Source organism: Artemia sp. Qi Xiang Cuo, chromosome 5 (genome assembly GCF_049724085.1).
Source record: "Artemia sp. Qi Xiang Cuo chromosome 5, ASM4972408v1, whole genome shotgun sequence".
NCBI lineage: Eukaryota > Metazoa > Arthropoda > Branchiopoda > Anostraca > Artemiidae > Artemia > Artemia sp. Qi Xiang Cuo.
In genome coordinates, this window is record NC_142798.1 from 61166877 (window position 1) to 61182218 (window position 15342).

The following is a 15342-nucleotide window of genomic DNA, read 5'->3' on the forward strand; positions in this document are numbered from 1 at the left end:
GTAAAAGAATTAATTTTTTTTTATTAATTTACATTACTTCAAAAAATTTTTTTTTTTTTTCAATAGATCTAATCACTTTTTTTCAAAAAAACAACTAAAAATGTTAAATTTTAATTATAAAAATCTATACATAAATTAAGCCTTGGCTGGAAGTATTTTCAAAAACATCCCAAAAAAAAAAAAAAAAAAAAAAACGCCGCCGAACGTTTAAACCAATAAGAGAATTATTTAGAGGTTTCAGCTCCTAAAAACAATAGGCTTCTAAGTATATAAGTACCCTTAGTTCTAGTGTAAGGAAAGAATTTTTTCCTTAACTTAATGACATGACAATTTCTCTTTTTATTATAATAATGAGAAAATTTTTACTCACCAGAAATTGCTTTGAATTATCCATTTTCTATGTAAATGCTTACAAAAAATGTCAGTTGTGTTATCTTCAATAAACTATTCAAAACTGTTGAGGAATCTAATTTGAAACTTGAATATATACAAAAAAATAATTGGCATCTAAAAAAGATACACCGGTTTTTCCGACACGGATCTAACCTAAAAAAACTAGTATATCATGAAATAGAAATTCAGTTAATTGTGTCAGAAAAAACTTGAACCAGAACAGATTATAACCAACCTGTTTGATACGGACACGTACGCAAAGTATATACCTTCAAGCAAATTCCATATGATTTTTCAAATTACTATAGAAATGATACCTCTTTGCAAATGACCCTGGTAACCCAATTACTTGAAAACCTAAACACATATCTATGCCTTCAGGCGTAAGTTTGCATTTAGGTTTTCAAGTAATTGGACGGTTACTACTGACTAGCAGTTCTCATATTTTGGATTATTTTTGTTCCTGTTAAGTTTCAATATTACTATTTTCTTTCATAAAAAAGAAAAAATCGTTTCATATTTTCGGGTATTTTTGTCAGAGGTCGTTCAAGTGTACCCCTGTAAATGAGGGACTATAGGGGTAAATTACTTTCTCCATATTGAACCGAGGTCTCATAGACTGTTCATGCTTTTGGGCTTAAATTGATTTTTCCGTACCCCTCACTCTGCATAAAAAGACCTATTTACCTCTCCCAATCAAGTGGGATTCAAATCAAGTAGGCGTATGTTTAATGAAGTTTACGAATAATGTAAGGACTGCATTTATGTTCAGGGATAAATTTTGCACTGCACAACAGCACTTTTCTGACGCTGGGAAGCACTTTTTTATTGTTCTAAATCGTATGGCTGTTTCAAATTTTCGCTCAGTTTTACTTTGGCCACTTTGGTCATTTTGGCCCGAAATGGCTGAGAATAAAACTTTCTGTAACGCTTTATTACAAAAGGAGGGTACGAGAAGTTTGAATTTCCATTTGAATGGTCACTCTCCTGATATTTTGCAACCACTGGCTGGATTTGGATATGATCACCCCTGATGAAAAAAAAGGAGAAAGAACTTTGCCCTTCTCTCGTGAAAAATATGAAATTGTGTTTTTTCGTTGATAGACGGCTGAAACCTCAGCTTTAGATTTCTTAGATCTGTCAAAATGACGGTTTTATTGTCATCTAAAAAATCACTCTCCTTTTTTTGGGGCTGAGTTCCTCATTTTACTAAAACTAAGCAAATTTTACCATGCTCATTACTTTCGATGGGGACTTTAAACTCAATAAATTTATGTTTTAAGGATCATAAAAAAGTTGACATTAAGGTTTTGATGCATTTATTTTTGTCAAACTTCCTATTTTGATTGTTTTTGGGGGTAAGGGGTCAATCTTGGAAGAATTCTCTTTCAATTCCCCTCCGTGTTTAGGTATATTAGCTGTGTTCAGTAAGGTGTCTTGCATTAATTTTATTTATGATTTTCCATTTCCAGGCACTGTAAAGTCAACAAACTTATATTTCTGGTATCACAATAAAAAATAAATCCTTTAGGGTTTGATGCATATATTCTAATCAAAATTCCTATTTTAATCGTTTCTGGGGGTGAATGGTCACCCCCGAAAGGATTTTCTTGCCACATCCCCCTTCTGTGTTCAAATACATTAGTTGTGTTCAACAATGTATCCCGTATTAGTTTATGAATGAATCTCCATGTGCTAAGACAAGCCTTGAAAGAGAGAATTGATGCTTATCTCATTTAGAAAAATGCGAAGTCCGTTCTAGTAACGTAAAAAAAAAAAAATTAGTCACTCAGTAAGTAAATGGAATAAAAAAAATTATGAAATTATGTAATTGACTGCAAAAGGTACATTTATTCACCATCTTTTAGTAATAGATTAATTTAAAAAATATAAGTTTTTTCAACTGAAAGTAAGGAGCAACATTTAAACTCAAAACGAACAGAAATTATTCCGCATATGAAGGAGTTGCTCCCCTCCTCAGTACCTTGCTCTTCACGCTAAAGCTTTTAGCGCCTTTAAAAATCCATCCTTTTCGAATTCTAATTAAACTGTGTTTCAGGTGTCGTTCTTAGAAAACTGGAACAGACAGTCAACTTTAGCGTAAATTGCAAGTTATTAAGGAGGATAATTTTGTTCCTTTCGAGTTTCAATGCTGTTCCTTAATTTCAGTTGAAAAAGCCTGTTTAAAAAGGATTCTGATCATTTTTCAAATAATACGGGTAAATCTGGCTTATCCTCTATGAAAAATTCCCTCCCCTGACGGGAAACTCCTCCATGGAAAGTTTCTCTCACAAAAAATACATCCCCCCTTAAAATTCACTCTGGAAAATTCAATCCTCGCTGAAAATTAGCCTGAAAAATTATCCTTGATCCAGCCTGAAAAGTTATCCTTAGCATACTTTCTTTTGGAAAAAGACTTTAAGCTCTAATCGTTTTCCCGATCACTCCAAAAATCCACTTTCCATTGAAATTTTTTTCCGGAAATCAAAATACGTTGAAAATTTCCCCCGGACAATTTCCCCAGAACATCTCCACATGCCATATTGACTTGGCAAAGAGGAAATAAGACAAATAAAAAGAATTCCGTGTAGGAATTCTGTCAAATCCCCCCAGTATAAAATTTCCCCTGGAAATTTCGCCCTCGGGAATTTCCCTCCCCAGGTAAAAGTATCACCATGGAAACCCACCCCGAGCATAAATCCCCCCCCCAAAAAATGCCTGTATGCTTCCCAATAACAAATACTGTATGTAAACAAACAATGGGCAAATTTTATAAGTTAAAGACCTGTCCTCAGGAACTGAGGGGAGCCATGGTGTCTCCAAAGGCATAGTTTTGGGACTTTTCAACTAAGCTGAACAAAATGGCTACTTCTAAGTTTTGATAGAACGATTTTGGGGGAAAAGGGGAGGGGGAGGGGGCTAATTTCCCTTCAGTATTTTTGGTCACTTAAGGGCATTATTACTTGTAATTTTCGTTTAAATAAGCCCCCTCCTGATGTTCTAGAGCCAATGGTTCGATACGATCACCCCTGAAAAAAATAAAAATAAAAAAATAAATAAACACTCATCCGTACAAATAAAAATTAGGAATTCTATAAAATTCCCCCAGTGTAAGATTTCCCCCGGAACTTTCAACCCTGGAAACCTCCCTCCTCATGAAAATTCTTCTCGTGGAAAATCTTCCAAGGATAAAATTCACCCCCCCCCCAACCAATAAATGTGTGCATATATTCCCAATAACAAAGTACTGTACGTACACAATGGGCAAATTTCAAAACTTGAAAACCATTCTCCGGAGGTTCGGGAGGATGTTCTCCAAAGGCATATTTATTGGACCTTTCAACTATGCTGAACAAAATGGCTATCTCAAAATTTTGGTCGGACGAATTTTGGAAAAATGGGCACGGGAGAGGGATATTTGCCCTTTAATGTTTTTGGTGAATTACGAAAAGCACTAGAACTTTTTGATTTTCGTTCGAATGAGCCCTCTCGCAATATTTTAGGACATTGACTCGACATAGTTACCTATGGAAAAAAACATGCGTCCCTGATCTGTCTTCTGGAAAAAAAAATTACACATTTTTGCACATTGGAGCTTCAAAATAGGGCTCTCTGATACGCTGAATCTAGTCTAGGGGTGAAAGAGGGGGTGTTATCGAATCACTACACAAGATTGAAATAAAAAGAAAACAAAAAGAGCATGAAATGTAAATCGATTTGTTAATCTCGTTAGTCTCTGATGTCAAAGCATGTACCTACCGTATCTTAAATAGAGTGAATTCTGGAACTTCATTCTTAAATCCCTTTATGGGTTTGCGAAGAGGATGCGTCTACATTTCATCAAGACGAAGAATGCGAGTTCTGAGTCTAAAGGACTTGATTAATCGAAATATCTATATAAAAATTTGGTTACAAGACTGCACGGCGGAAAAAGTAAATTCTCCGAACTGATCTCGCATAGCAAAAGAAGCGCATATTTTTAACACTATCTTTTCTGAACTTCCAGAAAGTATGTTTGTTGGCATTGATTTTTTAAGCTTCCTTGAGAATGTTTTTTTTAGAACCAGTTATTGTTTAAGAAATATCCCCGTGCTCAGAAATATCTACGTGTTCAGTTAGGTATAATACAACTGAAATGCTTGCAAACTTGAGTTGCTATAAATAAGTGAAGCATTCCAAATTAACATCGATACAAATCTGTTCATCAGCAGTGCAATGCGTCATCTATATTACATCAGCAATATAACAGATAGATCACATTCAAAAAAGGAACAGCAACAAAAAATAAAGTCTAATGCAGTCTGCTGTTGAAAATTATTATGTATTTTTTTTTTTTTTTTAGAATGGCTTAAATGCTTTGCATCTGGCAGCAAAAGAAGGCCATGTTCATGTTGTAGAAGAACTAATTGCCAGAGGTGCCTCAGTAGATGCAGCAACAAAGAAAGGAAACACTGCTCTCCATATTGCTTCACTAGGTAAGTTAACCTTTTCTGTTTATTAACTTTAAAACATATTTTTCAAAAATATTCCACAAATAAAAGTAAAGAGGCACACTAAATATAAATATGGCCCAAAAACTTGCGGCTGCAGGTTCCAAACTGAACATCGACCTAAAGCCTTTTGGCCTATTTCAGGGTCCTCAAACAAAATGTTTTATCCTATTGTCCAAGAGAACACTCCGAAAGTTTCGAGTTAATCAGGCTTCAAAGCCAATTTAGCCACCCTTTATTCACTATAAAATTTGTCAGTAAAAACGCTTGGCCATTTGCACAGTTGCGCAGGATTTGGGGGTCATGCTGTTCCTGTTCCCTATATTGATTGAATCTTTTGACCCTTTTGAGAAGGGGGGTAGTCTCAAAATCTTGTTTGGATTACGATCATGTCTTGGGAGATCCGGGGGGGCGGGGGAGCAGCGAAAAAAAGCAGGGGAGGGTTGCTGGTCACTCTGAAATCACTTTTGACCCTTAGAAAGGGTACTATAACTATCGATTCCCAATCGAATGAGCCCTTCTCATGTTTTACAACCAATCCTCCCATATGAAGTGGTCGCAAAAAAAAATGCATTTAAGGCCCTTGGCTCTTTTATAATGCATCGCTAGAGTGTTGCCACTTGTGACTAAATTTGAGTCCCTTGTGTTTTATATTGACCTCTTGGTAAAACTTGCTTCTTAAGTTTTTTCTTTTGTTTTTGAAGTCAATTTTTAGAATCTCAAAATTTTTTCGGTGTAATTACAAAAGGTATTAACAAAGGACCATGAAACTAGTGGCGCAGTTGAAACCAGTGGTGTAAAATTCTGGGTGGGGGGGGGGGGAGTTGGCAAAATTGCGAGTAAATTTTTCCAAATCAAGCGAAAATGGCCGAAAAAACTGAAAAATTATCCATATACGTACTATAATGACGAAGATATACCACAGAAAACTAACCCGTTTCTGTGGATGCTTGAATTATACAGGCTTATCTTAGTTTCGACAAGACTTTTGAAGAAACTAAATTTCAGCTGGGGCGGGGGGAAGGGTAAATTGGGTCTGGGGGACAGTTGCCCCCTGCCCCATAGCAAATTACGCCCCTGCTTGAAACATAATATAAAGCACCCCCTCCGCCAATATGTCTCCTCCCTCGTCCACATCACTCCTGTCTTATCATACATATTTACCTCTAAAATTCAAGACATCTTTTTAAATGACCGCTCAGTTATCCTTTTGAAGCCATAACCTTTCTTAGAGAATATTTTACATAACGGCTAATTGTGATTTAAATGAAACTGGCAAGTTTGCATTTTGCTCACTGTATTACTGAGTAATAAATCTTAGGCCCCATATTTTTCTGTGAGCAGGAGGGAAACTCCATTTGATCAATCTTATGTAGACCCGTTTCTAGGGGTGGGGCTACTGGGTTAGATGCCTCGGGTGCCGTGGCTTGGGGATTACTCATTTCAATCCGATTTTTAACTTTGATTCGGCCTTTTTCGGTTATATTTGAGTATGAAGGGGGGGGGGGGCTCTATTCAATTTTTCCCCGGGTGCCACCAACCCTAAGAATGGCTTTGATCTTATGAGCCTCTTTCTCCTTTATGTGCGCATGATTGATGATAAATATGTTTAATTTTGATGTTAAACAAATCTTCGTAATCCTAATTTTAATCATTAAAATCTTAATTTCAATTTTCAATCTTCATAAATGAAGATTGAAATTATGTGGCAGGGAAAAAGTCGTATAATGCTTAGTAACGAGTCTCGGATATTCAACATATTTCATTAATTGATTAAATTCTTTTAATAACTGACAAGAGCAAGCACAAAAGCTAATTTTTTTCCCTCGATCCAACAGATCCCCCCGTCAGTGTCAGTGAGTCAGTAAGGGAATATCATTTGTTATTATTCAGTCTCTTTTCTTGTCATGCCATAGCTTCTAGTTTCTATGCATATTCAATATGTGATTCAGTGTCGAAGGAAACGTTTGAGCTTTGGTACTGTTTCTTGTTTCTCTGTCTTTTCTGTTACCTGAACTAGTGATAACATTTTCTAGCGAAGGCAGATTTTTGATATAACACGGATTTAAAGAAAAACAAAAAAAAGTCGAACAAAAAAATATGCTCACGAGTCCCAAAATTTTGATCAAGCAGTTGTAAATCTAAAGGGGTAGTTGTAGCTACCCCTTCAGTTTTCGTTATATCCAACATTAAATTCATTTTGTTTTATATTTTTAAAATCTTATGGTATACCTTGCCCCCCAAATTATGAGGCTTAAAATCACTGCTGGTTATTGCCTCCCTGGATGTTGAAATATTTTTTGGTGTTTTTATTGGAAAAATATATGGAAAATGTCCCCACTAAATTTTGAAAATAACATTTGGCCCCTCTCAACATTTTTTATTTCGAATAATTTTTTGCTTTTCATCGTGCTTACTTTTTCGTCCTCTTGCTGTATACATGTGATGGGTTTTGTGGAATATATTGTTATTTTTTGCTATAGTCCAGCAGTTTGATACTTTCCAGCTTTTAGTACAAAATACCGACTTTGCCACTGTTCAGTCCCAAAATGGGCCCCCTGTGTGGTAAAGTGATCGGAAATATAAAAGCCCCCTCCCCTCCTAAATGACTTTCTACGTAGCGGCCCGTTTTTAATAATTTTCCCCTTTTCATCAGAGTTCCCTTTTGTCATGCTTTCAGATTTTCCTCGCTGTATGTACATGGGTTTCATGCAATGTTTTGCTTTTTGTTTTTTAGCGGGGCAATTTGAAGTTGTCCAGCTTTTGGTGCAAAACACAGCCTCTGTGAATGTTCAGTCCCAAAATGGGTTTACTCCTTTATATATGGCTGCTCAGGAAAACCACGACTCAGTTGTTAGATTTTTGCTATCAAATGCAGCAAATCAGAGTCTAGCCACAGAGGTAAGCAGAATTTTGTTATATATTAATCGCTTGATTATCTGAAGTACCAAGAACACGACTTGACCCATCTTGATCGCCCGCTTGACCCGTCTTAGCATGTGCGTACGTAGCTTCTTGTCTAGAGGGGGGGGCAGCCGATTCTTCGATGTGGGCGGGGGGACCTGGATTTATATTGCCAGTTCACAAAACCTTACATTGCCAGCAAGTTCTATCATACCTATGATATCTTTATTAATAAGTAATCACGTAAAATCATAAATCATCAACAAGCTTCAGCATTAATCAATCTTCTTGGATTAGAGATAAATCTTTCCAAGACATTATGGATAATTGCTTCTTGCTTGAGTTTTTCTGTCATTCCAGCTGTTTATTTCTAGCTTTTTCAACCATCTACCCTTTATTAACGGCTTTTTTAGCCATATACCTTTTTTCAACTGCTTTTTCAACCATTTGCTTTTTTCAGCCTTATCTGTTGTAAATTTGAAGTTCTAGGGGGAGGCAGCAGCCTCCCTGCCCCTCTGTTGGCTTTTCTGTTGGCTGTTTTGAAATTGTGAGCAAGTTCTGTCAGGGTTTCCATGTTGAACCGTGAAAATAAATAAACGTAACAAATTAGTTAAATTTGAGAACATTTTTCGTCCGTAAAAATTCAAGCATTAACAATCTGTTGATTCCAGAAGATAACTACACCTTCAATGGAAAGCCCTACGTTCTTAACGTCAGGCGTTGCCTTAAATTATAAACTTTAAGGATTAAAGGATTAAAAAAGGTCTATAATGAACTTTTGTAGTTTGTGTGGCCAAATTATTTAGAATTGATGAGGCGGTCTTGCCATGACTTGTAGAGCTTGGATAAAAACTCTGAATAAATGACAGAAAATTAAAAGCCGACGCCCAATTTCCCGGAAATCTCGAAAAAACCATTTAACTTCTTGCACTTTGCGCCGGAGATGATATATTCAGTTTTAATGAAACTTACGTCACCGGGAAGTGTGAATTTCGCTTTTAGATAAACCCGAGCAGAATTTTCTTTTAAAACTCAGGTAAGGGCAGTCTCTAAAAATTTTTGGTTTATCTGCTCGGAAAAGCTAAAAATTGGCCCAAGGGAAATATCAGTTGAGCAATTTGACTTCTTTAGGAATTCCCTATGATGTAACTCGCTTTGATTGACAAGCTCACTGACAAAAAGGATAAAATTTCACTGTCTTTACAGTCAAATTTCATACTCAAACTACAAATTCTCGATAGCTCTCTATGATAGCCAGTCCCCAGGGAGAATTCGCCAATGAGCCCTTTGTCTTTGTGACGGTCAACTGACGCTGATGCTCGCAAAATAATTTTAAAGGTACTACAGCCTCTTGGGCTGTTTAGTGCCATATTTTTAAGCTTATTTTTCGCGGATTTCTCACATATTTCTATTTTTAAGTTTGGGGCCAGCTACTACCCAAAATTGCATAACTACATATAGAGCTCTTTTTCATTAAAAACTGAGTTCCGGATTTTTCCAAATTTTTTAATGTTTATATATAAGGTTGTGTAAATTTCCACTTGACTAATTTAAACCAGCAGATGTCATTTTCGCTGTCCTCGGTACTTAGGAATTAAAAATTGAAAAAAACTGCTAAATAAGCTAATTACGCAAGAAAATAACTGTTTAGTTAACATTCACTTAACTAAAATAATGGGCTCTTAAAGCACAATGTACATAAAAATAAAACAGATTTTTTTGTCTCCTGGAACGAGGATGGATCAATTCACGCGTGAAAAGCGCTATTTTCGGAGTTTTTCCTTGGTCGTTTCGACATTAGGAAGTTTTAAGGGCAGGCCATGTTATCGCCAGTGTTGCCACTTTGAACCATGAAGATAAATCTGTATAAATTAATTAGTTAAATTTGAAAGCGATTTGAATCCATAAAACTTACCAAATTGTTGATTTCCAGTGACAGTTACACCTTCAAAAGAAAACTTCATCTTCTTCAGCTTTTCGTTGCTATCGGGCACTGCATCTTTGAGTGCTATTTTTGGGACTATTGTCGGGCACTACAGAAAGTAAACACGCCTGTATTTTAAAGGAAAACGGTAAAAGTTTCTTTCCGTGGATAACTAAAGTTCAAAAATAAAGTTTGTAAACCTTTCTGTCTCTAAGTACAATAATGCTTAGGGTTGCTAAATGCTAGCCGTTTTTAGTTAATATTCGTTATTAACGTTTAATGAATATTAACTTGGAACAAATTCATGTTTGTTCAGGAGAAACGTAAAATTTTCTTTCTGTATATAACTCTAATCCAGAAATGAAGAACCTAAATTCCTCAATCCCTAATAAATAGTAACATTAATTAACATTAATGTAATACAAATTACCACTAGTCAATATCAACTCTTAAAATTTTTAGAAATAAGTATTATTCGATATTAACTTCTATTAAATGTTTAATATTGACTTGAAATTGATATTAACTATAGGCTCAATATTGACAGTTATGCTAAATATTAGCTTTTACTTTTAATAATTTGGGAATATGAAACTTGGAAGAACTCCGCCAAATTGCCTTAAAAGACCACCTCAGGACCATCCTCTTTATTTTACAGAATGCTATTCTTGTTTCGGTGACCAGTGCATTAGTCAGAATCAATTTTCTTTATGCTAATCTAAAAGAAATTTTCATAACAAGAAGCTGCGAAAGATAATTTATGAGTCAGAAGCAAAAAATAAAGTCATTACAAATCAAACTTAAGACGATGGAATTATTTATTTTAAAGTAAATAATCCCATTAAGCATAAGGATAACATATACTACTATAGATGAATAATAACATCCTAAACGAACATAAGTTAATAGAACAATCCAATAAAATCTTAAAACGAACGGAAATTACCACAAATATGAGTAGGTCTACCGCTTACTAAATATTTTTAAGGGTAGAGCGTCGTTGACTCTTCACTGAAAACGAATTGTATTTTGAGCAGTGTATTTTTTATTTGTCATAACATCAACAACACACACGAACCGAAAGCATAACACAAAGCTAATCAAGTCTTGTAAATAAGAGTGGTACTGTGCCCCGTCCCTCTCAAATCCTAAAAATGGGTTGAGTGTCATTTGTGTTTTACTGAAAACGTTATGTATTTTGAGCAGTGTGTTTTTCATTTGTCATAACATCGACAAAACACACCCACACACACCAAAAGAATAACGCAAAGCTAATCAAGTCTTATAAATAAGAGTGGTACTGCTCCCGATCCCTCTCAAACCCTCAGAATGGGTTGAGTATCATTTGCGTTTTACTGAAAACCTTATGTAGTTCGAGCAGTTTGTTTTTTATTTGTCATAACATCGACAACACACACGCACACACACACTAAAAGAATAACACAAAGCTAATTAAGTCTTATAAATAAGAGTGGTACTGCTCCCCATTCCTCTCAAACCCTCAAAATGGGTTGAGATTCATTTGCGTTTTACTGAAAACGTTATTTATTTTAAGCAGTGTGTTTTTCATTTGTCATAACATCGACAACACACGCACACACACCAAAAGAATAACACAAAGCTAACCAAGTCTTATAAATAAGAGTGGTACTGCTCTCCATTCCTCTCAAACCCTCAAAATGGGTTGAATGTCATTTGCGTTTTACTGAAAACGTTATGTATTTTGAACAATGTGGTTTTATTTGTCAACACAGGGGAAAAAAAATCGCCAATACAATCCAGATGACTGGATAGACCTAATGAAACTTGGCTTATTAGTAAACATTTAATAATATTAATTTCTAAAAAATCTCAGCAAATTTAAACTTTCCAGTGTTATAATAAAAATAGAGGAAATGTTTTAAATACGTTTTGTTTTCATAAAGCGCATATGACGCTCTGTCTTTTCTGGGGCAGCAGCCCTACTCTTGTTTGTGGTAGACAGATAAAATTAAGTCAAGAAATACATTGTCTCATGAAAGAAGCACGTGCCTTAAGAAATCTTCACAGAAAATCTGTAAAAACTCTTACGTACGATATGATGAATTAGCTGTATTAAACTTTAAGACGAGAGCAATTTTCGTTATATATAAACGAAAATTGCTCTCGTCTTAAGGTTTAATACAGCTAATTTATCATATCGTACGTAAGAGTTTTTACAGATTTTCTGTGAAGATTTCTTAAGGCACGTGCTTCTTTCATGAGACAATGTATTTCTTGACTTAATTTTATCTGTCTCATCCAAGTTTCCACATATCTCATTAATCTGTTCTTATATCATGTAACATCATTGCTTATTCGACTGGAACTGTAGTGGAATAAAGAAGTGAATTATACATCTGTGAATACACTATTCAAAGATGAACATATGTTTAAAAGAGAAAATTAGTTCCAAAGATGCCGCTATTTGTATTTTTTAAAATTATAAACTTTAGCTATTGTTCCAATTATTCTCAGGTCGAGTTCCAGTTCTGACCTAGATTAATGTCGAAATTAAACCTTATATATATATATATATATATATATATATATATATATATATATATATATATATATATATATATAATATAAATATATATATATATATATATATATATATATATATATATATATATATATATATATATATATATATATATATATATATATATATATATATATATATATATATATATATATATATATATATATATATATATATATATATATATATATATATATATATATATATATATATACCTTTTCAACATGGATTTTTGTTTGTTCAAAATAGTCTAAAGATCATAGTTGCGCTACGCAAGTAAAGAGCGATGTGGGCGCAATGTAATATTTTTTTTTTTTTTTTTTTTTAGACCAGGACACTTCGTACAGAAGGAGTTTTCATAGAAACTTCGAAAGGGGCTCATTTGATTGGAAATAGAAAGGCTAATGCCTTTTTTAATAGTAAAAAGTATTTGTAGGGCATCCAGTCCTCCTCCCTACGCCCATCATTTCCCAAACAAATCCAATCAAAATTTTGATATAGTCATTTTGTTCAGCTTAGTTGAAAGGTCCGGAAATTATGTCGATAAGTATAACACCCCCCCCCCCACAGACCTCAGGGCAGGGGCTGTCAGTTATGCTGTGGGGGCATATAAGGTTTTTATAGAAAGGGTGGTCGTACAAGCCTTGGAGGGGGCTCATTGGATTGGTAATCAGAAGATCCAGTGCCCTTTTTTAAGAGTCAAAATGATTGGAGGGCAGCTCCCCCTCCCACGTCGCATTTTCCCGATGCGTACCTGATAGAAATTTTGAGATAGCCCTTTGTTAACAAAATATTCCAAAGATCATTGGCAGCGTTAACCAGAGGCAGCGTAACAGTTAACCAGAGTTGAATAGCGATTTCCAATAATATCATCAAATATCAGCTTGAAGCGAATGATACTTACAAACATCGCTTGTTGGTGGGAGCGTTTTTGCCTCTACATACTTCTCAGAACTTCCAACTTTTTCGAGGAATTTCCTGTAGCGGACCTGGGCAAGGCTTGTTTCATTTTCTGCAGCCTTAAATAAGATAAGCATGGCCTTCTCTACAGCTTTTCTAATGTCGTCTTTTGTAGAAGCTGAATCTAGGAATAGTCCGGGGATATATTGGAAGTTTTTCTTCTTTTTTGCGTGGTTCAGGGGTGTAGATTTTCTTATGCCATAAATTCGTGAAGTCGTATCGCATCTGAGAAAGGCCTGGAGGAAAAGAATTTGGTCGCAAAGGGTATCACCAAGCTTCAGTGTAGCTGCCAATATATCCCACAGACGGCCTCCAGTTTTCTGCGTTGCTAAGGAAATCATCTTTTTTTACTAAACAAGGCATCTGCGGCTGAATGCTGATCTTAGGACAGCCTTCAAACTTGCTCCTCCTTACATGTGTCAGGTCTTTGATTAAGGGTCCAAATAAATATCCTTCAAACGCTATGAAAGGGTATCCATATCTTCGATTCAAATAGTCGACGTATTTGGTGCAGATATCTGCGTACGTGCTACATTTCTCCCAAGGCAAACGATGTAGAAGGGATCCACTATCGAGTACATTCTGAGGTTCACCGAAACTTTTAGCTAAGTAATCTGTCTTTGGTTGTAGACCTTCAACTTCGCGGCAGATCACATTGTCAAGCGCTGGTTTGTCCGCCAACCGAAGGAGACCATTCGGCTCAACAAAGGTCGCGGGAAGCAGAGTTCGTACTTGAAAAACATATGGAGTTCTTCATCTGAACTCTTTGCAACAGTGACCAGCCTTTGAAACATTAAAGCAGGGTCAACGGTAAGTAGTTCAACTGGTGCCTTCATATTACTTTGCGCTCTCGTCGCAACAGCAATTGTTTTCGTCTTGGAAGTATAAATGTTTGCATGTTTTCCAGTCATATCATTCCGATTTTCCCACCTATTGGTATAGCCTTGACTACGTCCACCTGCTCACTCACAATCTCGCCAGTTGCAATATTCCTGAGAAATATCTCCTTTGTGAAAGGTGAAAAATTCAGGAGAAAATGGACAACCTTTTCAACATCTTTAAAGTCAGGTTTGCTTGACTAATTTTGCTTGGAATTCATCGAGACTCATTTTGCTTGACTAAGAAGTGCTGGTCAATGGTCTTTGCATTTGTGTAAGAACTTCGGCATGACTTGTGAAAACAATCCCGCACAACAGCCGTTACATCATTTCGTTTTCGCTTTTTACTTGATTCGCCTATGATTCTCGCTCCTACTTTACTCGCAACAACTTTCTCGTCCGCTTCGAGTATTTTTCTTTCTTACAGATTAAACAAATCATCATTCTAGACTAGTATTCCACCCCATAAAATGACGTAACGAGTCAATTGAAGCGAAAGGAAAACCAAACTAATTTCAAAATTTTCAGGTATTTTTCTAATTGGAACTAAAAAAAAATTAAAATTATCACTCAGGCACCCCATAAATACTTCTGCAGTTTACAGCGATTCTGTTTAAATTCTTGAATTCTAGTTTCAATTGACAAATCATATTTTTTTGTAGAAACCCTAAAAAAAATACTACGTTTTATACAACTATAGGCTATCTACGTGCTTTTCATAATGTTAAAAATAATATTTTGATCTTCGTATGCAAAATGAGTTGCTACTTCAGTGTTGAACAAAAAACGTAAAAACTCGTGGACGGTGAAGATTTTCGAAAAAGTCAGACTTTTATGTACCTCAAATGTGCCTCAGAGACTACCTCACCCTCTCCATCCTCAATCCAAGTTCCTGTAATGTTCTGATGTATGTAGGGATGTTAAATCAAACCCCTAAACCACTTCCTAAATTCAGAATCGTCTTTTCAGGACGGCAATCTTTAAATTAAAAGAAATCACCCTCAATCTCAACCTAAAAAAAACTCGAATTTGTAAAAGAGCTAGAGCGACAAACTTTTCGGATTTGGAATCAGCGCAATTTTTTTAGTCGGGTAATGAAAGAATCATTTGTATAGAAATTTGTTTGAGGTCAAACTACATTTTTACTATACTATAAGACAAAAATAACGCCCAAGGATTAAGTTATGTTATGGTAGGCATGAGCTCAACTTTTAATCGAAATAGTTTCCG

The 15342-nt window shown here is 35.4% G+C and overlaps 1 protein-coding gene across 9 annotated transcripts in view; it reads left to right on the plus strand.

Moving 5' to 3' along the window:
• The window catches only part of LOC148952344 (uncharacterized), a 363983-nt gene that overhangs the window by 92006 nt on the left and 256635 nt on the right, over nucleotides 1–15342 (plus strand). For all 9 annotated transcript variants that reach the window (XM_089089795.1, XM_089089796.1, XM_089089797.1 and 6 more), the window contains 2 exons: nucleotides 4736–4868; nucleotides 7621–7784. In XM_089089795.1, the coding sequence (XP_088945921.1) occupies nucleotides 4736–4868; nucleotides 7621–7784 (297 nt within the window). The remainder of the gene's footprint in view (nucleotides 1–4735; nucleotides 4869–7620; nucleotides 7785–15342) is intronic.